Source organism: Cricetulus griseus, chromosome 3, assembly GCF_003668045.3.
Source record: "Cricetulus griseus strain 17A/GY chromosome 3, alternate assembly CriGri-PICRH-1.0, whole genome shotgun sequence".
NCBI lineage: Eukaryota > Metazoa > Chordata > Mammalia > Rodentia > Cricetidae > Cricetulus > Cricetulus griseus.
Genome location: NC_048596.1, coordinates 139,062,489 through 139,084,819, shown reverse-complemented (window position 1 = coordinate 139,084,819; position 22,331 = coordinate 139,062,489). Strand labels below are relative to the sequence as shown.

The following is a 22,331-nucleotide window of genomic DNA, read 5'->3' as shown; positions in this document are numbered from 1 at the left end:
TTAAAACAATTAGTTACTGTTCATTATATAAAAATAAGACAGCTTGCGTTAAGCCCTGGGTATATGGTATTCTGCAGAGACACATAGCCAGAATCTATGATGGTTCCTCTACCATGAGTGCAAGACAGATGAGCAGGAGCCTTCAGAGAAGAATTGCCAGAGCCTAGTTTCTCTAATGCAGCAACAGTTCTCAACCTGTTGGTCATTATCCCCTTGGAGGTCGAATGGCCCTTTCTCAGGGGTCACCTAAGACCATTGGAAAACATAGATGTTTACATTAAGATTCTTTAACAGTAGCAAAATTGTAATTATGAGGTAGCAACAAAAATAATTTTATGGTTGGGGGGTTACCACAGCATGAGGAACTGTATTAAAGTGCCCTAGTTCTAATGTGTGTGTGTGTGTGTGTGCTATTATTTCAGGTCTCAGAATTCAATCCTTTGACGTTCACCAGCGTAATCGAGTGTGAGAAACCAAACAATGACCTGAGTAGGTTTCGTGGCTGCATGTGAGTATCATGCATCTTTGAGAGCTTGCCTATTTTTCTGTTGTTAAACCATATGTATACACAGAAACACAGATTCATAACATGCTCTTGGATATTCTTTGCCACATACATTGCTTTTGGTTGGTCTTGGAACTAGTTTTTAAGATGCAGTCAGCAGTGGGAACTTGTCAAAAGCACTGTATTACTAAGGAGTGACTGATTTTCCCTCTTGAGAGAACATGACAAGGGACAAGAGGCTTATGGCAGTTACACATGGCTTCAAAGCACTAGAAGTCAGAGGCCAGAGGCCAGGCAGGAAGTGCCTGGATAGAAATGTATTCCTTCCTGTTCCTTCAGTCATTGAACTGTATTGAATACTTGCTGTATGCTGGTCCTAGACAGTACACCGACTATCAAGCAGTAACAATTATTGCCTTCATATTTATTTCTTCCAATTAGGATAAAAGAGATTGCTGTGTGCAATAACTCCACCATCTTCGTTGTTCCTTAGCAGAAAGACCAAAGGTGGATAAATGGCCCACGAGTGGCCACCTGTTGTGGTACTTGATGAAGCTGGGTCATGGGTACATGGAGCACAGGAGGTCACTATACCATTTGGTCTGCTTTTATGTTTGGAAAATCTCCAAATAATAGCAGTATTGCTAGTGTGGGGGAAGCAGTGGATGAGGGCAGCATGTGTATGGAACTGCTGAACTGCATGCTGGAGCCGTGAGAAAGGCTTTCATGGAGAATGAAGCAGGTGATAAGGAGCTAAGGACGCCAGGCTTGGGCTACCATGGCATACCACTAGACCCTTTCTGTGAGAGCAGAACTCATGGACTTAGCTCCCTGAGCATCCATGTGATGGCACTGTCCAGTGCAGGGCAGTCTCCTCTCATAAATGGACTCCTGAAAGTGGGTCTTATCTCTAAGAATTCTGAGCAGGTCTCTGACTTGCTAGTAGTAACCAGCACTACAGCCTGTGCCCAACCCAGGCACACAGGGGCATTGGGGTATAGTAGCAAAAGCTTTACAGTAAGAAGTGAAGCACATTTGTGACCTGGGGATGAGCCAGCTACTTGCTGGACTTGCCTGAAAGTTCAGAATTTGGAAGCCGTTAGTTACATCACCCCCTTAAGAAACCAACAAGGCTAAGCTCCTAAAGGGAAATGTTAATGCTCAACTACCACACAGCCAGTCTGCTGTGGGCTTTCTGGTCTTTATTGACTTCTGGCCCATCTTCTTCTGGCCTGTTTAATCAGCTGCTAGGAGTTCACATGAGCAGCAACATCCCAGGCCCTCGGTGAATCCCCAGGCGAAGTCCGCTGCTGAGAGCAGGTGCCAGGTGGTTAAGGAGTCTTGACATCCCGTAATTGCTAAAGGAGGTGAAGGCAGTCTCTAGAGAACATGTTCTATGTGCTTTCTTCCAAGGGGGTAATTTCATGCTGCCAAATCAATAGAAAATGAGTGGAGGGTAGGTAGATCCTTCCCCAAAGGCTTTTGCCCTAGTCCTTGGGCTCTGCTCACCAGGACTCCTGATGAGTCCTGAAGGACACCACACTTACATGGACAGACAGCTGTTCATATATTCATTGCCTGCTGTAGGGGTAGGTTCATGCTAAAGAGGACTGAATCTTCATCAGCCTCCTTCCCCTGAGGACCTGCAGGGAATTAACTACCTTTTGCTTCCTCAAAGGGGTGCAATTTGTGGGTTTTGGAGATCATACTTTCCAGATAATCTTGGGTCCTCGGTGTAGTGGGCATAATCTTAGGACACCCCCAGGTCATTGTAGACAACTCATTTAATGCACGGAAGGTTTCCAGAATGTTAAGTGCCCACTAAAGATTGACCACTGTCATTCTGGCAACTGCTGTTACCATCACTACTACAGGGAGCTCAGAGCAACAGGTGAGACAGGCCAGGAGATAGGAGGTAGTCCTAAGGAGGGAGGTTAGTTCAGAAAGTGGCTAGAACCGTCTGTCTGTACTGTGTGTATCAGAAAGAACTAGAGAAGACAGGAAGGTGGGTTTGCATTTTCCTGAGTTTGAGGAGATGGCAAATGCCATTACTTTACTGTAATGAAGTAACTGAGGCTGGGTGCTTACAAAGGTGTTTATAGAACAGTTTTGAAGGTTGAAAGTACAACATGGTTCATACTCTGGGGAGGAACCCAAGCTATGTGTCTCCATGGTAGAAGGACTCTCATGGGGTAAAATGGGCCCCTTCACCAGTGCTCACTTTGGGTGGTTCTTTGGAGGTAGGCTGTAACACGAATAATAAACACCCAGGGGCAGCTATTGGGGTTTAAGCTGAAGATCAGAAAAGCAAAGCAGCCAGCCACTAGTGCTTATCTCTACCTCAGACTGAAATGGGTGATCCTGTCTCCATGAATCCTTAGAGCGCAATGCAAACTGCACTGCTCTCCACTAAGCCTCAGAGAGCAATCCTCCTGTCTCCTCCCGCCTTATATACCTTTCTCTGCCCAGCCATATCACTCCTGTCTTCAGCTCTCTCATGCTGGGATTAAAGGCATGAGCTCTGTTACATTTTTAGACTGATTCTTTCTTGTGTAGCCCAAGGTGGTCTTTGGACTCACAGAGATCCATTTACCTCTGTCTCCTGAGTCCTGGGATTAAAGGTGTGTACCACCACTGCCTGACCTCTACAGTTTGTGGATGGCTTTGCATTCTGAACACTTAGGCAAGCTTTATTAAATCATAATAATACTTCACCAAAGTGGGCTGTAGGCAGCTTCATCCTAGTTTTTTTTTTTTTTTTTTTTTTTTTTTTGCAACTATGAGACACTGCAGAGTGAGAAGCTCTACCTCAGCCAATTAGGCTGGAGCTGCTCTTGGGAATAGTAAAATGGTAGGGCACGGATGCAGGTTAGCAGATATCACCAGGGGGCCCAGTTGAAGGGTGTACCTTCTGCAGGAGCAGACCTGATCCTTCCTCAGAGAAGATAAGCCTGAGCATAGCCTGGTCCTAATACTTACATCAGGGGCTAGCTCAGAAAGTACATCAGCTACAGGACCTGTGCATTTGTCCGGGACTCAGGTGATCCTGTTATCTTCCCAGGGTGACCTCCCATCAGCATCTATGAGACAGAAGCTACTATCCAGGGAGCCATGGGTTACCTCCAAACCTACTGCTATGCAGGCCTGCAGAGTCTGCTCTTTTATGGACCAGCTAATCCAAACTCGGATCTATAGTCATTATTACTCAGAAAATGTAACTCAGGGTTTTAGCCCCCAACCCCTTATCAGAGCTGGTAGTTGTAGGAACATTATCCTGCATTTCTGAGCACTAGTCTAATTCTGTAGATAACATGATTGCTCCTTCAGCCTCTGGTTGACTTGAAAGAACTGTTAGGCTAAAGCTCGAAGAGGTCCTTGCGTGGGGGAGGGACCATTTAGGATTCCATGGCAGGATTCCAGGGGTGACCGAGGCTGGGGGAGGGAGTGAGGGATGAGGGGACAGGGAAGAACAGGATGGGTCACAGGACACAAACATGCCAGGCAGGCAGAACTTAAGTGAGAAGTTTTATTAGAAAGAGGAGGGAGGGGGAAGGAAAGGGAAAAGAAGTAGAGATGTAGAGACACTGAGAGAGAACAGAAGACAGAGACAGGAAAAGTCCTGTATGCCCCAGGGGAATAGTGGGAAGACAGCTGAAAGAGGTGTGGGGAAGAGCCCGAAAGAGAGCTTAAGTGGGCAGAGGTCTGTCTTTTAAAGGGGTCCTTTCTATTTGCATGCAGTCTATTACTTGTGGAACCCTGGGTTGACCAGAGTTCTGCCTGAGTGCATTATGCCAGGTGACAGGGGCAGGCCAGAATAATGCCTGAATCCTTACAAGAACATCTGTAAAGTACCATGTGATTTAGAAGTCATGTATAGAAAGGGTGGCATTTGCCTCAGTGTGTGATTCTGTTGATAGGAAATACAGGACTATCTGTAGAGACAATAGGAATCAGAGGTTATCAGGGCTTGGGGAAAGCAGTGTAAAGGCAGGGGAATGACTGGCCATGGTAAAGGGTTTCTTTGTGGGTGGAGGAAGCATTTTTGAATTAGTTGCTGGTGATTTCACAGCTCTGAATGTATAAAGACTGAGCTTTGTACTTTAAATGAGTGGATATTGCGGTACATGAAATGCTTTGCAGGGGCTTCATAATTCAAGTGCACTTTAGTGCACCATGTTTTTTAAATCAGTCCCTACAGTTAAGCCCTAATGAGATCCTCAGAACCTGAAAATAACAGCATATTCAGCTATTTCCAAAGTTCTCTCACTAGTGTAGGGCTGAGCCTTGCCTTTCCATATGAACAGAGAAAGCTGTCCTAGGCAGCCTCTGCTCAGCAATGTTCAGTCAACTTCATAGCATGTGATTTTTTTGGGGGGGGGTGGTAAGTGTATGTGTATGTGGAGCTACCCACAGAGCCCAAAAGGTGTCAGATCCCTTGGAGCTGGAATTACAGGCAGTTTTAAGCAGCCTTGACTTGTGTTCTGGGGAACAATCTCAGGTTCTCTAGAAGAGTGGTAAGCAGGCTTAACCACCTAACCACCTCCTCATCCCCATATGTGATGATCTTTGAGACCAGAATCCCGTTGAATATTTACATTTTTCCACAAAAGACAAAAAAAATGGGTGTCTGATACAAAATTCATTTCACATTGTAAAGCTAATTTTCTGCTTCTCCATCCAGATCTTCCTTTATTTGCTTCTATATTTGGATGCTTTGATGTTGGATGCCTTTATAAGGGCTATATAGTCCTGTTTTGCTGCTTTTTAAAACATATAATACAGAGTTTTTGTTTGTTTGTGTCTTGGGCATTTTTTTTTGCCTCAAGCTTATTTGTCCCCTGCAGGTGTAGCTAGCTACTCTGCTCTCTGTTGCCATTCTTGCTGTCAAGTAAGCCTCTGCAGAGCTGTCCTACCTGCATGTCATAGAGCTGGATGCAACATCACAGCTCCTGGGAGGCTGCTGAATGCCCTGGGAAATACACCCTGCTTACTGGGGTAGCCACCTCACCCTTGTGGATGACCAGTACACCTCATACCTTAGTTACTGTTCTATTGCTGTAAGAGACACCATGACCAAGGCACTTAATTGGGACTTGCTTACAGTCTTAGAATGTCCATTTCCATTATGGTGGGGAAGTGAGGTGGCAGGAAGGCGCTGCAGCTGTAGCTAAGAGCTCACATCCTCATCAGCAGGCAGGAGGCAGAAAGAGAGTGAGACCAGGTCACATCTCCTAAGCCTCCCTAAACAGCCCACCAATTGGGCCTGTAGGAGCCATTCTCATTCAAGCCACCACACCCCCGTGAGACAGAGCAGCAGGATCATTACTAACAATTGAACTGTTTCAATTTCTTATCTTCCCCCAGCTAGTGTTGAGAGTGAGATTTATGTGAAACATGTCCACGAGCTTCAGTGGCAATAAGCAAATTTTAAGGTGAAGTGTAATCATAACAGCTAGACTCATCAATGTTTGGGGTGCTTTCATTGACCTTAATAGACATAATCATCCCTCCAGAAAATGGAACACTGGCACAAAGCAATTTGGTAATTTTCACATGTATTTAAATTAGATGAACAAAAACCTGAACAATGTATTATATCAAAGAAAATGATGTCTGCCCTTCAGCAATTCCAGGCATTACCTATCAATTATCTATCATTCTATTCTTCTTGCCTGTGCCAGTCAGTGTGCTGATAGGAACAGATGGAGTTCTCAGATTTATGGAAGTAAGAGTACAGGGATGGAGGGCCTAGAAACCTGTAAGGCATGGTAGAGATACAAAATCAGTTGTGATTTTATCTGCACAGGAGTGGAGGGGATGTAGGAACCTGTAAGGCATGGTATAGATACTGAATCAAAGGCAGTTATGATTTATGGAAGTAAGAGTATAGTTATCCACACAAGGATGGCAGGGGCCTAGGAACCTGTAAGGCATGATATAGATACTACATCAAAAGCAGTTGTGTTGTCACCATGACAAGGCCCATGGACTCAAGGGCAGGAGTGGCCACTAAATGGAATTCTGTATGGTCAAGGGACAAAGTCAAGCAGTGTTCTCTGACCAAGGAGACACAGACTCTGCTACTTCCATCCACTCCTGGCATCCTTCCCAATTCCTACCCAATAGATCCAACCCAAATCTAACCAAATCTGGGGCAGCAACCCAAATCTGGGGCAGCAGTCAGCATTTACCAAGTACTGAGAGGGACAACAGCGTACACAATGTAATAAGGCATGAGGATCCTGGCTTGGGGCCTGGACGCTTAGCAGAGAGGATGTAAAAAGGAGCCCACACTGTAAAAAGAGACCTCCTCTATGCCAAAACCAGTGCAGGGAGGAAAGGACATTTCTGTGGTGTGGCTGCCCAGAGCCTGCTGAGCACAGTGCTCATGCATACTCACAGGTGTATGCATTTCCTTATGACAAGGCCAGCAAGGCTGAGCTACAGGCTTCTGCAGAGAAATTTGTAAAACCTGAATCAGGGCAGTGCTTTAGACAGGGTGACAAAAAGGTTTTGGGTTACAAAATTTATAATATTTTGTAATATAATACTGAGGTCTCATCACAGAGGTGATGATACCAAAGCAAGACAGGAAGGAGTCCAGATCACAGACCACAATCTGTCTGTGGACAGGTTGGAATAGAGCTACCCAGGCCAGAATAAATTGAGGGCCCTGGTGTCAGAGTGCTCCAGATTAGCTACCGTGAGGAAGGAGTTGACATAAAGCCTGTGCAAGCTGCTGCTCCTTGCACCGCAGGGCTTGGTGAGCATTACATGAGCATCACAGCCTTATCCTGCTGTGTCTGTGCAACTGGATGGCTTTCCACCCCTATGCCTGGCCCTTGTCAGTATGCATGTGAGATGAGCACTCACCTTTCCTCACAGACAACACTCAGATGAACGATGAACATTCCTCATAGCAAGTGAGGCGGAGAGAGAAGAGCTGAGTCAGACATTGAGCTGCTGAGCATTGCTGTTTCTCAGCATCACTAGATCTTATCAGACAGTTCTCCAGAAAGTTTTCCTTCCAGAGTTTTCATTTAGAATCGCCTATTTAGGCAAGTCATGAAGTCTGGGGACTTTAACTAGATGAGTACAGCCCAGTAGCCTAGATTAAATGTTAAAGGATGTGCTTGATTGCCAAGGACAGAGTACTGCAGAAGGTTGCAATTGAAGACAGTTTATCTGCTCAGTCTGGAGCCTGGAAGGCTGAGGCCAAGCTTTGGTGGGTTGATTTTGTTCAATCTTTCTCTGTGTGGCTTGTGGCTGGCCAACTTGTTCCTGTGTCTTCCCATTGCCATCCCTGTGTGTGTGTACCCTTCTTAGAAGGTCACCAGTCAGATTGGAGACTGTCCTAATGACCTCATTTAACCTAATTACTTTCTTTTTTAAAAGATGTATTTATTATGTATACAGTGTTCTGCCTGCACATATGTCTCCAGGCCAAAAGAGGGCACCAGATCTCATTATAGATGGTTGTGAGCTATTATGTGGTTGCTGGGAGTTGAACTCAGGACCTCTGGAAGAGCAGCCAGTGCTCTTAACCTCCCAGCCATCTCACCAGCCCCTAATTATTTTCTTAAAGACCCTATCATATCTTGAGGTCCTGGTGATTGAGACTTCAACACATGGATTCTAGCGACAAAATAGTTGGGCCTATAACCAAGAAGCAAGTGCTGATGACAGCTTGGTGAGCTCTCTTTGTCTTTAGCATCTTTGCAACTAAGTCATATGCCTGTGTCTTCTACTGTTGATGGGAGCACCCAGCCTCAGAAGTTCAGGGCAGCCCACCAGTTACTGAGTTCTGGGCCCACTGGTGATTCTCTTCTTTAGTCTTCCTTTCACCTCTACTGTGGGCCCTGTTCTCACAGGGGCATGTCTGTGCTCCCACATCTGCTGCCTGTTCCTGTGGAGGCACTGATAAGGATTCATGGGACTAGGTTTAAATATTAAATATAATTTATTTCAGGGAGAAGTTACTTACACAATAAATAGATTGCTGCCACAGGTTCCCTCTCTTAAAGATCCATACAGGCTGCTCCCTGTGACCTGACCAGATGAAAGAGAGCACCACCTGCCCAGACCCCTTGCCTAAACTCAAGTCCTCACCTGTGACCACACCTGTTTGAGCATGGTAGCACTACAGTTGTGGGCAGGGTGGATATCACACTACAATTCCCCTTTTAGTCTAAAGAAAAAGATTTAGGCTCGATACAAAACTATGTACAAAGATAGCAAATATTAAGTATGCACTAGGAGAAGGAAAAGTAAGAATAAACACACTTAAGACATATTGCTGCTGGGAACTCTTGCTCTGGGGTCTGCAGGCACTTCGACTAGGCCCTTGAGGACCAAGCTACCCAGACTCTGCTGACATCTCTGTGCTAGTCCTGCTCTCACCCACCTGGAGATTGAGTGCCTCAGACCCACCAGCACCCACCTTGAGACCCATCAGAGTATCAGAGCCACTTGCACCCACCTGAAGAGAACCTTGGACCCATACACACCAGGAAAGGAAGAGACACCACCTGCACCCACTGGAAGAAGAGATGGGAAGACAACAATATAAGAACACATCCAACCACAGGAAAACCAATATGACAACACCAGAGTCTAGGGACTCAACACCAGCAAGACCTGAACATCCCAACACAGATGAAGCAGAAGAGAGCAACCTTAAAAACAACTTCATGAAGATGATAGAGGCCCTAGGAGAGGAAATCAGAAAACCCTTCAGAGAAATGGAAGAAAAGACAAAACAAAAGATGCAAGAAATCAAGGAAAGCCAAAGAAATACAATTAAACAACTGAAGGAAACAGTTCAGGACCTGAAAACGGAAACAGAGACAATAAAGAAAACACAAACTGAGGGAATGCTGGAAGTGGAAAAGCTGAGTAAACAATCAGGAACCACAGATGCAAACATGACCAACAGAATACAAGAGATGGAAGACAGAATCTCAGACGCTGAAGATAAACTAGAGGAAATAAATTCATCAAGCAAAGAAAATCTTAAGTCCAACAAATCCTTAACACAAAATATCCAGGAAATATGGGGCACCATGAAAAGACCAAACCTAAGGATAATAGGTATAGAAGAAGGTGAAGAAACCCAACTCAAAGGTACAGAAAATATATTCAACAAAATCATAGAAGAGAACTTTCCCAACCTAAAGAAAGACATGCCAATGAAAGTACAAGAAGCCTACAGAACACCAAATAGAGTGGACCACAAAAGAAAGTCCCCTTGTCACATAATAATTAAAACACCAAACATACAGAATAAAGAAAGAATATTAAGAGCAGCAAAGGAAAAAGGCAAAGTAACATATAAAGACAAACCTATCAGAATTACACTGGACTTCTCCATGGAAACTCTGAAAGCCAGAAGGCCCTGGATAGATATTCTACCAACTCTAAGAGAACACAGATGCCAACCCAGACTACTATACCCAGCAAAGTTTTCAATCACTATAAATGGAGAAAACAAGATATTCCACAACAAAACCAGATTTAAACAATATGTAACCACTAATCCAGCCTCACAGAAAGTACTGGAAGGAAAAGTCCAACCTAAGGAAATTGACTACACTCACAAAAGCATAGGCAATAGATAATCCCACTTTACCAAAACCCAAAAGAAAAAGCAGGGTAAATCCATATACAATACCACTGCCAACAACAAAATCAAAACCAAACAAGAATAGGCACTCAATTGTCCTTAATTTCCCTCAATATTAATGGTCTTAACTCACCTATAAAAAGACACAGGCTAACAGAATGGATACAAAGACAGAATCCATCCTTCTGCTGCATACAAGAAACACACCTTGAATTCAAAGACAGATATTACCTTAGAGTAAAGGGTTGGGATAAGATATTCCAATCAAATGGACCCAAGAAACGAGCTGGGGTAGCTATCCGAGTATCTAACAAATTAAACTTCAAACTAAAATCAATCAAAAGAGATGAAGAAGGCCATTTCATATTCATCACAGGAAAAATCCATCAAGAAGTAGTCTCAATTCTAAACATCTATGCCGCAAATACATAGGCACCAACATTCATAAAAGAAGCATTATTAAAACTCAAATCACAAATAAGGCCTCACACAGTTATAGTGGGAGACTTCAACACCCCACTCTCACCACTGGACAGGACCACCAGACAGAAACTTAACAAAGAGACAAAGGAACTAATGACCCAATTGGGATTAACAGACATCTATAGAACTTTCCATCCAAGCACAAAAGAGTATACCTTCTTTTCAGCATCACATGGAACCTTCTCAAAAATCGACCGCATACTCAGCAACATAGCAAACCTCAACAGGTACAAAAAAAATGGAATAACCCCCTGTGTCTTATCAGACCACCATGCCTTAAAGTTAGAATTCAAACACAACACAAATTGCAGAAAGCTTACCAACTCATGGAAATTGAACATCACTCAATTGCACCATTCCTGGGTCAAGGAAGAAATATAGAAAGAAATTAAAGACTTCCTAGAATTCAATGAAAATGAAGACACAACATCCAAACTTATGGGACACTTTGAAAGCAGTACTAAGAGGAAAGTTCATAGCTCAAGTGCTCACATGAAGAAACTGGAGAATAGTCACACCAGAGAGTTGACATCACAGGTGAAAGCTCTAGAACAAATGGAAGCAAATTCTCCCTAGAGGAGTAGACTCTAGGAAATAATCAAACTGAGGGCAGAAATCAATAAAGGCAAAACAAAGAAAACAATGCAAAGAATCAATGTAACAAAGAGTTGGTTCTTCGAGAAAATCAACAAGATAGACAAACCTTTAGAGAAACTAACCAAATGGCAGAGAGTGAAACTGCAAATTAACAAAATCAGAAATGAAAAGGAGGATATAACAACGGAAATCCAGAGAATAATCAAGTCATACTTCAAAAACCTGTACTCCACAAAATTAGAAAACTTTAAGGATATGGACAATTTTCTGGACAGATATCACTTACCAAAATTGAATCAAGAATGGATAAGCAACTTAAACAGACCTATAACCTCTAAGGAAATAGAAGCAGTCATCAAAAGTCTCCCAACCAAAACCAGCCTGGGGCCAGATGGATTCACTGCAGAATTCTACCAGAAATTCAAAGAAGAGCTAATACCAATACTCCTCAAGTTGTTCCACACAATAGAGGCAGAAGGTTCATTGCCAAACTCTTTTTACGAGGCTACAATTACCTTGGTACCAAGCCACACAAAGACACAACTAAGAAAGAGAACTACAGACCAATATCCCTCATGAACATAGATGCAAAAATACTCAATAAAATACTGGCAAACAGAATCCAAGAACAAATCAGAAAAATCATCCATCATGATCAAGTAGGCTTCATCCCCTGAATGCAGGGTTGGTTCAACATTCAAAACTCTATCAATGTAATCCACCATATAAACCAACTGGAAAAGAAAAACCACATGATCATCTCACTAGATACTGAAAAAGCCTTTGACAAAATCCAATACCCCTTCATGATAAAGGTCCTGGAGAGATCAGGAATAACAGGAACATACCTGAACATAATAAAAACAACAGTAAGCCAACAGCCAACATCAAACTGAATGGCGAGAAACTCAAAGCTATTCCTCTAAATTCAGGAAAAAGACAAGGCTGTCCACTCTCCATATCTCTTCAATATTATACTAGAAGCAATAAGACAGCAAAAGGAGATCAAGGGAATACAAATTGGAAAGGAAGAAGTCAAGCTTTCACTGTTTGCAGATGATATGATAGTCTACATATGTGAACTGAAAACCTCTACCAGGGAACTCCTACAGCTGATAAACACCTTCCGCAAAGTGGCAAGATATAAGATTTACTCAAAAAATCAGTAGTCCTACTATATATGGACAATAAATATGCTGAGAAAGAAATCAGAGAAATATCAACCTTTACAATTGCCACAAACAACATAAAATACTTTGGGGTAACGCTAACCAAAAAAGTGAAAAACCTGTATCATAAGAATTCTGAGTATTTAAAGAAAGAAATTAAAGAAGATACCAGAAAATGGATCTCCCATGTTCTTGGATAGGTAGGATCAACATAGTAAAAATGGCAATCTTGCCAAAAGCAATCTACAGATTCAATGCAATCCCCATCCAAATCCCAGCACAATTCTTCACAGACCTTGAAAAACACAATTCTCAACTTTATATGGAAAAACAAAAGACCCGGGATAGCCAAAACAACCCTGTACAATAAAAAAACATTCAGAGGCATCACCATCCGTGATTTCAAGCTCTACTTTAGAGCTATAGTCCTGAAAACAGATTGGTATTGGCACAAAAATAGACAGGTAGACAAATGGAACCCAGTTGAAAACCCTGATATTAAGCCACCCACCTATGAACACCTGATTTTTGACCAAGAAGTTAAAGCTATACAATGGAATAAAGAAAGAATCTTCAACAAATTGTGCTGGCATAACTGGATGCTGGCATGTAGAAAGACTGCAGATAGACCCAAGCCTTTTGCCCTGCACAAAACTTAAGTTGAAATGGATCAAAGACCTCAACATAAATTCAGCCAAAGTGAACTTACTAGAAGAAAAAGTAGGAAATACCCTTGAATGAATTGGTACAGGAGACAGCTTCCTGAACATAACACCAGTAGCACAGACACTGAAATCCACAATTAATAAATGGGACCTCCTGAAACTGAGAAGCTTCTGTAAGTCAAAGGACACAGTCAACAAGACAAAACAACCGCCCACGGATTGGGAAAAGATACACATCCGACATAGGGCTGATCTCCAAAATTTACCAAGAACTCAAGAAGCTAGTCTCTGAAACACCAAACAATCCAATTAAAAAAATGGGGTACAGAACTAAATAGACAATTCTCAATAGAGGAATCTAAAATGGCTAAAAGACATGTAAGAAAGTGTTCAACATCCTTAGCCATCAGGGAAATGCAAATCAAAACAGCTCTGAGATACCACCTCACACCTGTCAGAATGGCTAAAATCAAAAACACCAATGACAGTTCATGCTGGAGAGGATGTGGAGAAAGGGGGAACACTCCTCCACTGCTGGTGGGAGTGCCAACTTGTACAGCTACTTTGGAAATCAGTATGGCGACACCTCAAGAAAATGGGGATCATCTACCACAAGATCCAGCAATTCCACTCTTGAGCATATACCCAAAGAAGCACAATCTTACAAGGACATCTGTTCAACGGTGTTCATTGAAGCATTATTTGTAATAGCCAGAACCTGGAAACAACCTAGATGCCCCTCAGCTGAAGAATGGATAGAGAAAATGTGGTACATTTACACAATGGTACTACTCATCGGGGGGGGGGAGGGGAAACAAAAAAACAATGGAATCTTCAAATTCGAAGGCAAATGGATGGAATTAGAAAAAAAACTGTTCTGGGCGAGATAACCCAGTCACAAAAAGACAACCATGGTATGTACTCATTCATAGTGGATTTTAGTCATAGAAAAAAGGATTACCAGCCTACAATCCACATTGCCAGAGAAACTAATAATAAACAAGGAGGATCCTAAGTGAGACACACATGGTCCTCTGGAGAAGCGGAAAGGGACTAGATCTCCTGAGCAAATTGGGGGCATAGGGATGGGGCAGTGGGAGGTGAGGGAAGATTGAGAAGGGGAGAAGAGGAGGGGTGAGGAACACAAAATGGGGCAGGGAGGTTGAGTTGGGGAAAGAACAGAAGAGAGCAAGATAAGAGATACTATGGTAGAGGGAGACGTTTTAGGTTTACAGAGAAATCAGACACTAGAGAAATGTCTGTAGAGCTACACAGATAACACCAGCTAACAATCTAAGCAACAGAGGAGAGGCTACCTTAAATGCCCTCCCCTGATAATGAGATTGATGACTAATTCATATGACATCGTGTAGCCTTCATCCAACAGCTGGTGGAAGTATAAGCAGCCCCCCAATTAAACCTTGAACTGAACTGGAATCCAGTTACAAAGAAGGAGGACTGATGAACAAAGGGATCCAGACCAGGCTGGTAAAACCCACAGAAACAGCTGACCTGATCATCGGGGAACTCTTGCTCCCCAGACTGATACCTGAGAAACCAGCATGGGGCTGATCAAGATCCCCTGAATGTGGGTGTCAGTGAGGAGACCTTGGAAATCTATGGGACCTCTTGTAGTGGATCAGTACTCATCCCTAACATAGGAATGGACTTTAGGAGCCCATCCCACATGCAGGGATACTCCCTGAGCCTAGACAGAAGGATGTTGGCCTAAGACCTATCCCAAAGAATAAAAGACAGTCTTTGAAGACCCTCTATGGAAGGCCTTGCCCTCCCTTGGGAGCAGAAATTGTATGGGATAGGTAAGGTGTTAATTGGGGGGGGCAGGGGAGGAGGGGAGGGAAAGGGACCTGAGATTGACATGTAAAATAATTTTCTTTCTAATTAAAATAAAAAATAAATGAGAAAAAAAAGACCTATTGCTAGTGAAGCAACTAGAGCATAAGGCAAGAGCTATGTATCCATTCCTAGGGTAAAGGCACAGTAGATTACTATAGAGTTGTCCTAAGCTGGAAAGTTTAAGTATTGTACCTAGTATTTCTATCTAGGAAGAGAGAACAATAATTGTGACAGTCTAATCTTCAACCTCATCAAAGACCTGAGAAGGAGGATAACAATACTAGGGTAGGCAGGAAGTGCAGGCAAGTAACTTCCAAATGGTACAGTTAAGACAGAAACTGTAGGCTACCTGGATACTCACCCAAAGTCTCACAGCAGCATAGAAGCAACCAGGTTTGGCTAAGGCCTGGAGTGTCTGACTGTGACCCTACCTGACTCAAGAGAGTGCCACCTGCCTGACCCCTGCCCTAAATTCACTCCCCTCACCTGTGACAGCACTACAGTTGAGGTCAGGGTGGATATCTCACTCCATGTTCCTGTAGTTGTGGTCCTCATATAGGCAGGTTTAACCTCTGGTGATAAGTTCCTTCCCACGTGGTTTGATTTGAAGGTACAGTGTATGAGTCAAGAGCATCGCTCAGTTGTAAGTTGTACTTGCCTAGCATTTTGAATACCTGGGTTTTTAATCACCAGTACCACACACAGACACACAGAGACACACACAGAGAGAAAGTGAGGGGAGGGGTATGGCAAGAGCCAAAGAGAGTGAAGGACAATCCTTACATTCTTGGTACCTTGGAAATTATTTATGGAACTCTTTACTGTGAATACCAAAACTCATAGACATTCAAGTCCCTTTCATAAAATGGCACACTGTTTGCATATAAACTGTACATATCCTGTAAACTCTAAATAGTGTGACTTATAAAAAACAGTACAGTGTAAACAGTTGTATATTGTATTTTACAGGAAATAACAAGAAAAAAATTACCTGTTAACTATAGACAATTCCTTACTCCCATTGTCACCCACCTATACCTGGCTCAGTCTGCAGGTGCAAAGCTCACAGATTTAGAGGCTGGATGTAGCTTCATGTCACATCCATCAAAAAAGGTTGTTGTTCTTTTTGCTGAGTTCATCTTGTTCCTAGAAATCATGATTAGGGTGATTATTCTTCACAGCTACACAGTGAAATCTTTACCATGTCCTGCTGTCCCTAGAGAAACATCCTCATGAGAGATCCAGTATGGGAGTTCTCTCCCTGGGACGGTAATGGCAGGGCTTTGTTTGTAGCTGCCTACACAAAGACAGATGCTTATCTTCACTCTTGACCCTCTCTCTCTTGGTTTTGCTAGTGTGAGCCATCAGCAGAGGGCTGATTGGATAGTTCCTTGAGTGTCCCTTTCTATATGCGCTGTAGAAAAAAATGGCACTATGATGATTTATGTTAATTACAATAAATTTAAATGCAGCAAGCATTTTTAGTCTTGATTTTAGTCTTGTTTAGTTTATCTTCTTCCCTGGAAAATATATTTACTTCTGCAGCTCATGGGTGTCACTGTAAGAGATGACAGCAAGAAAAGACTTAGAGGTCTGAGTGTCAAGCAGAGATTTTTGAAATGAGGGTGGGAAGAAGGATGCCTAACATGTCAGGTGGCCTATATACTTGGGTTTCTGGGTCTGTCCCAGCCTAGTACTAGTGTAAACTCTCTTGGCAAGCCCTGGTCATTGGGCCAAGAGGACAAGTTTTAAAGTAAATGACTTAAACTTGGACAGTACTTCTGGATCTATACAGCACTGAAACAATTTGTATCACCCGTGGATTTAAACACAATTCAGATTAAATATGTTAGTATCTTAATAACTTTATGAAAATAGATGTAAAATGTTACCAAAATTTGGATTGAAGAAGTGGATAAGAGAACTTGTAAACATGAGGACCTGAATTCAAATCCCCAGAAACTTTGTAAAAATCAGGAGCTGCCACTATACCCGAGGCACTAGTGTTGGAGGCAGAGGCTGAGAACAGAAACTGAAGGATAGCTGCATTTGCTGGCCATACAGCCTGGCTGAAGAAATGACAAGCTCTAGGTTCAGTGACAGACCCTGTATCAAGAAAATAAGACACAGTGATAGAGCAGGGTACCTGATGGACTCCTCTGATCTCCATGCTGGTACCTATATACGAATGTTGGCATACATGCATATACCACACGTACACACTTACACTGTTGCCAAAATGAATACCATCTTTTCTCAACGTCTGTGGGTTTTGTGTTAATACAAGGCACTGAACAGCGTTAACATTTCTGGCAGAGTAGATATGCCAGCAATCTTCCAGCAGGGCTGTCTTGTTAGCTTACCAGATCTGTCTCATGACTACAGGGTTGGTCCCTGTGTAGTCAATCCCAGTTAATCCCATGTAAAGTAGATAAATAGCAGCATTGGGGCTTCTGTGTACCTAGCTGCTAATTGAGCAGCTTCCTCTCAGCTGCTGTGGAGACCCACAGGACAAGAATCCATGCTGGAGCCTTCTGTACCCTTCCCTGTCCAGCAGCCAGGTTTCCTTGGATCCTTCTGGAAGGTCTTGTACAGCCATGTGACATGCTGTGGTCCATGTTCCTCCACAGTATCCACAGCAATGGGGAGAAAGCTGGGCTGCATAAGGAAAACCTGCTGCTTCGAGGGTGCACCATCAGGAACACAGAAGCGGTGGCTGGCATTGTCATCTATGCAGGTAGGCACAGGCTAAACCTTAGATGGCGTGCTGCTACACTGTGATGTATGCTTCCCAATATTTCTTCATCATTTCAATCCAATCGTAAGAGTTGTGTATACCCATTGTAGAAAATTGGGCAATTCAGGACCATAGAAAAATGTAAGATCAAAGATTGTTCTAATAGTACTTCAATCCAATAGTTTTTGGTGTTTGTTCCCCCCCACACACACACATTTTACCATATTTCTTTCCATTCATTTCACAGTTGTTTGTTATAATGGTGTATTCATTCTGCATCTATTTTTGACCAAAGTTCTTAGGGAACTGTCCCCGTAACCCTCCATCCTCCTCTCCAGGACATGAAACCAAAGCCTTGCTGAACAATAGTGGACCCCGCTACAAGCGCAGCCAGCTTGAGAGGCAGATGAACTGTGATGTCCTCTGGTGTGTCCTTCTCCTCGTTTGTATGTCTCTATTTTCGGCGGTTGGTAAGTCTCCTAAAATGAGTCCCCAGTGAGGTAGACTGCTGGACAGCCTACAGGCAAGCTTGGGGGTGTCTATCCTGACTGCACCAGACCCAGCTACCTTAAAGGTCAAATGCACCACGTTCACTGACTTGGATTCCAGGAATGTCTGCATCAGCATCAGTGTGGCCACATTGAGGTGAATAAGCTTTGCCGAGTAATGTTCCTTTCCTAGTTTAAGACTGCTTGGATACCAGGATGAATTGATCATAACAGTAGTAATGAATCTAGTGAGGTGTCAGCAATAGTTATGAACTAAGCTAACAACAGGTGAGGCACATGTACACCAATGTGATTGGATAAAAGGAGAAAACAACTATTTGTGCCCTAAAATGTGGTCAAAGTTTACATAAGCTTTGCAGGAATGTGTTTTGAAATTCCAGCACTTGACTTCCACCTTGTCCCTGCTCCACTGTCAGCATGTATCAGACGTATAACATGGTCTTGAAGCATAGTCTCTGGTGATTAAAGACAGAGCCACATAGAACACCAAAAGGTTTCTGTAACCAGATAGGTGTGGGACTAAGTTTAGGAAGAACCGTACATAACCCTTGACTTCTCAGAATCTGTAACATGAGAAAGTTGAACTCCAAGAAGTGAACATGTGGGCAGTATTGAGGTCCTACTGCTTTGTTACCAAGCAGCTCATGACTCTGTTTTTGTGGCACCCAGAGGGTGAAATTCTTCTCCCAGCACACATACAGTTTCTATATGATGACTAGTGGTACCCACCATTTAGTATCGTCAGCAGGAAAACCTTGGGGTGTGGTTGGCGTGTTCTTGCTATGTTGTTCAAGGTGGCCTAGAATGTTTGATCCTCCTACCATAGCTTCCCAATTGACATGATTACAGCTGTGTGGTATCACACACTGTTTAAGAAACCCTCAATGTGAGCAAAACACAAAGTGTGCACTTTTTCCAGCCATCTACCCATGGGTCCAAGAATACTATGTGCTATACTTTTCTTCCATGGCAAAGAAAGCTGATAAACCCAATATGCCGTTTTCAGTGACAATCTTAAATTTGTCTTATTTTCCCAAGCAGCATTCTTTCTTTCCCATCAGATAAATGATGCCTCTCTTTGAACATGCACAGGACATGGATTATGGGTACGGCGCTACCAAGAGAAGGAAGCATTGTTTGATGTTCCTGAGGCTGATGGCAGCTCTCTATCCCCAGCCACAGCTGCGGTTTACTCATTTTTGACAATGATAATAGTTCTTCAGGTAACAGTACTAAGCACTGTGTGGTAATTACTTTACTCTCTTTGAGCAACTTCAAAAGCCTTGCTAAGAATTTCTCATCTTGAAGAGTCAGAAATACATGTTACCTTTTATTCTCTGTTTGTAGGTTATTTCTTTGGTGACTTTCAAGTTGATGCTCTCCTTTGCTTTTCTTAAAAATGATGCTTGAGGGTTGGGTTTTGCCAGTTTTTCCTCTTTTTTTTTCTATTATTACTATTGTTGTCCTTGTTATTATTACCATCATCATCATCATTATTATTAACCTGTTATTGAAGAAAGACCCTCACACATGCTAGGCAAGTGTCTAACCATTAGACTATACCCTTAGTTGTTTACTGTTTTACAAAAGAAATTTTATCTGGGAGTTATTTTCAGATTTACAGGAAAATTTCAGACACTAATAGAGAACAATCACGTGTGCCCCTCATCCCGTTTCCCAGACACTAGTGTGTTACATTGATGTGGTACTCCATAAACCTGGGAAACCAAGCTGAATGCTTTGCTGTGAGCTAAACCCCAACTATTTCCTTCACAGCATCTCTGAGGATGAGCCTCCCTCCCAGGATTCACTGTGACGATGCTGCATGTACCAGCATTCATTTTCAGTAGCAGTAGTATGCATTCATAACCTCCCTGTCTGAAGAGAGGCAGCACCCAAAAAGGTCTGTTAAAGAGTAAGGACAGCCCCTGAGCTCTAAGGGGCAGTGCGGCTCACCACTAACCCCTCTGAGAGCAGAGTAACCAGATGATATGTTCAGCCTCTACTGAGATATCCCTGCCTCTTATAGCAAGTGCTTCCTACAGTGGGAAAACAGTCTCATTTAACATTCCAAATTAGTCTTTTCTGTAAATGCAAATTTTATTCTAGCCTTGAGTTAGGATAATAGTTGGTGTCTTATTAGCATAATTAATTTACCAAGAGAACCCAGTTAGTCTGAATATGATATTCTGGGCTCATAAATATTAGTTCAGTGCCATGACTATGCAAATAAACATTCATTTCCAGAAGGCTGGTCTTGAATGATCAAACCATTACTGGCTATTTTATTCTCAAGCCATCTTCCCTTTGCTCTCTGTTGCACAAGACCACAAAATTTTCCTGCAACATAAAACCAGCCTCTGAACAACTGTTTTCATTTCATGGCTGTCCCCTAGACTATGGACTATGTCCCCTTGTGATAGACAGCTCCTGTCACTGGGGCTCAGGGGAAACCTGAGGGAGAGTGCTGCTACAGAGGTCATTTTGCTCATGAGGACTCTGACTGTGCCTGTTTTCTTCTCTTCTCTCTTTCCTTTCCTAGCCCCTCTCAAGCACAACTTAAGTCTCCAGGCCATCGTTATCCTTCCAGACATAGGAGTGGATTTCCGCTCTACAATTGCACCAGCCTAGGCTATTCTAGTTTAAACTCTTTGCCAGTACTCTAATCCTTTTCCAATAGTGACTTTAAGCCAACCTATTTAAACTCTTAAAGGTACAGTACAGTTCATGCTTCCTTGGTCATTTGTCATTTGAGTCAATTGGATTAACTCTACTTCTCCCTGGTGCCCACAGTCATTCATCCTGTGTGCCTTTGTCTTCTAGGTTTTGATCCCGATTTCCTTATATGTTTCCATCGAAATTGTTAAGGTGTGCCAAGTATACTTCATTAACCAAGATATAGAACTATATGATGAAGAGACAGATTCACAGCTGCAGTGCCGAGCTCTGAACATCACAGAAGATTTGGGGCAGATACAATACATCTTCTCAGACAAAACTGGTACTTTAACTGAGAACAAGATGGTCTTTCGAAGATGCACTGTGTCCGGCATAGAATATTCTCATGATGCCAATGGTGAGTGTGAGAACAGAGGCCTCCAGTCTGGGCTGCATAAGAAACCTGCTCTCTCCAAAGTTGCATGGGCAAGGGGGCAAACTGTCCACAAGCTACAGGACTTGCTAGTTTTCAAGGGAGGATAAATCCTTGGCGATCACTTGGGAGTCCTGTGCTATTTATAGGCTGAGCTGACATTGCCGTGCTCGATGCTGTGTCTGGAATGATTCGCATCTGTTTTGGCTCATTTTCTGTCAGGCAAGCACAGCAGCCGGGCAGAGCACTCTTGAAGTGCTAGTTTTTGCAGTGGCTTTACTTTGTCCTACAGAGGGACAGAGAGATTTTTTCTGTTGTCACTCATCTATCTTCCAGCTATCAGCTGAAAATTCTCAGATGGGCACTATGTACTTTACGCTGCACTCTTAGCCTTGGAACACAATGTCCATTGGAGCCTGAGAGAAATGAGTCTCTTCACTTCTGGTTACTCAGGCAGCCCTGCCTCCTGGCTGTCCTTTCTTTATCCTTTGCTGCCTCCTTCCTTGCTAAAGGAAGGCTCAGGGAAAGCCATTAGCTTCCTGCGCTCCTTGCCAATAGAAGACATGTGATGAAGATGTCTGCACTACAGCCATATTGCTAGAGCAATAACAACTTTAAAAGCTCCCTTGCAACCCACCCCATAAGAACGACAAAGAAACACACACTGCCAAAGAGAATAGAGGATGAAATGGGGAAGGCAGTGAATGACCACATCTGTAGCTACTGAGATACCTCTCTAGCAGCTAAGGATTATCTTGGTGACCCCTGTCTTCCTCTGTAAACAGTATAACAGAAGGCCTAGGAATCTACTTACTATTTAACATTTTATTTGCACCCCAAATAAACTGCTGGTGGTATTTTCCAGGCCGTTACCCATTTACCCTGTCTTCTTTCCTAACCTCACTCCCCTGTCCGTATCGCATACTCTAGCCCTCTGGTTTCCCCCTCCCCTTCCCAACTGCCCAGCTTTGTGACTGGAGTGTATTCCCAGGCATTGTGTTAGCAGCCTGTAGAGTGAGGACTCAGTTTCACAGACAAGAACAGGTCTGAGATCTCTTGCACAGTATTGCCTTAAATCGATGCTGATGTTTCCTCT

General features: G+C 43.1%; 1 protein-coding gene across 1 annotated transcript in view; it reads left to right on the top strand.

The window, feature by feature from the left end:
* The window catches only part of Atp10a (ATPase phospholipid transporting 10A (putative)), a 166,401-nt gene that overhangs the window by 107,497 nt on the left and 36,573 nt on the right, over nucleotides 1–22,331 (top strand). Inside the window, exons 4-8 of the mRNA XM_027404730.1 lie at nucleotides 423–508; nucleotides 17,529–17,635; nucleotides 17,974–18,105; nucleotides 19,237–19,367; nucleotides 20,968–21,220. Coding sequence (XP_027260531.1) covers nucleotides 423–508; nucleotides 17,529–17,635; nucleotides 17,974–18,105; nucleotides 19,237–19,367; nucleotides 20,968–21,220 — 709 coding nt within the window. The remainder of the gene's footprint in view (nucleotides 1–422; nucleotides 509–17,528; nucleotides 17,636–17,973; nucleotides 18,106–19,236; nucleotides 19,368–20,967; nucleotides 21,221–22,331) is intronic.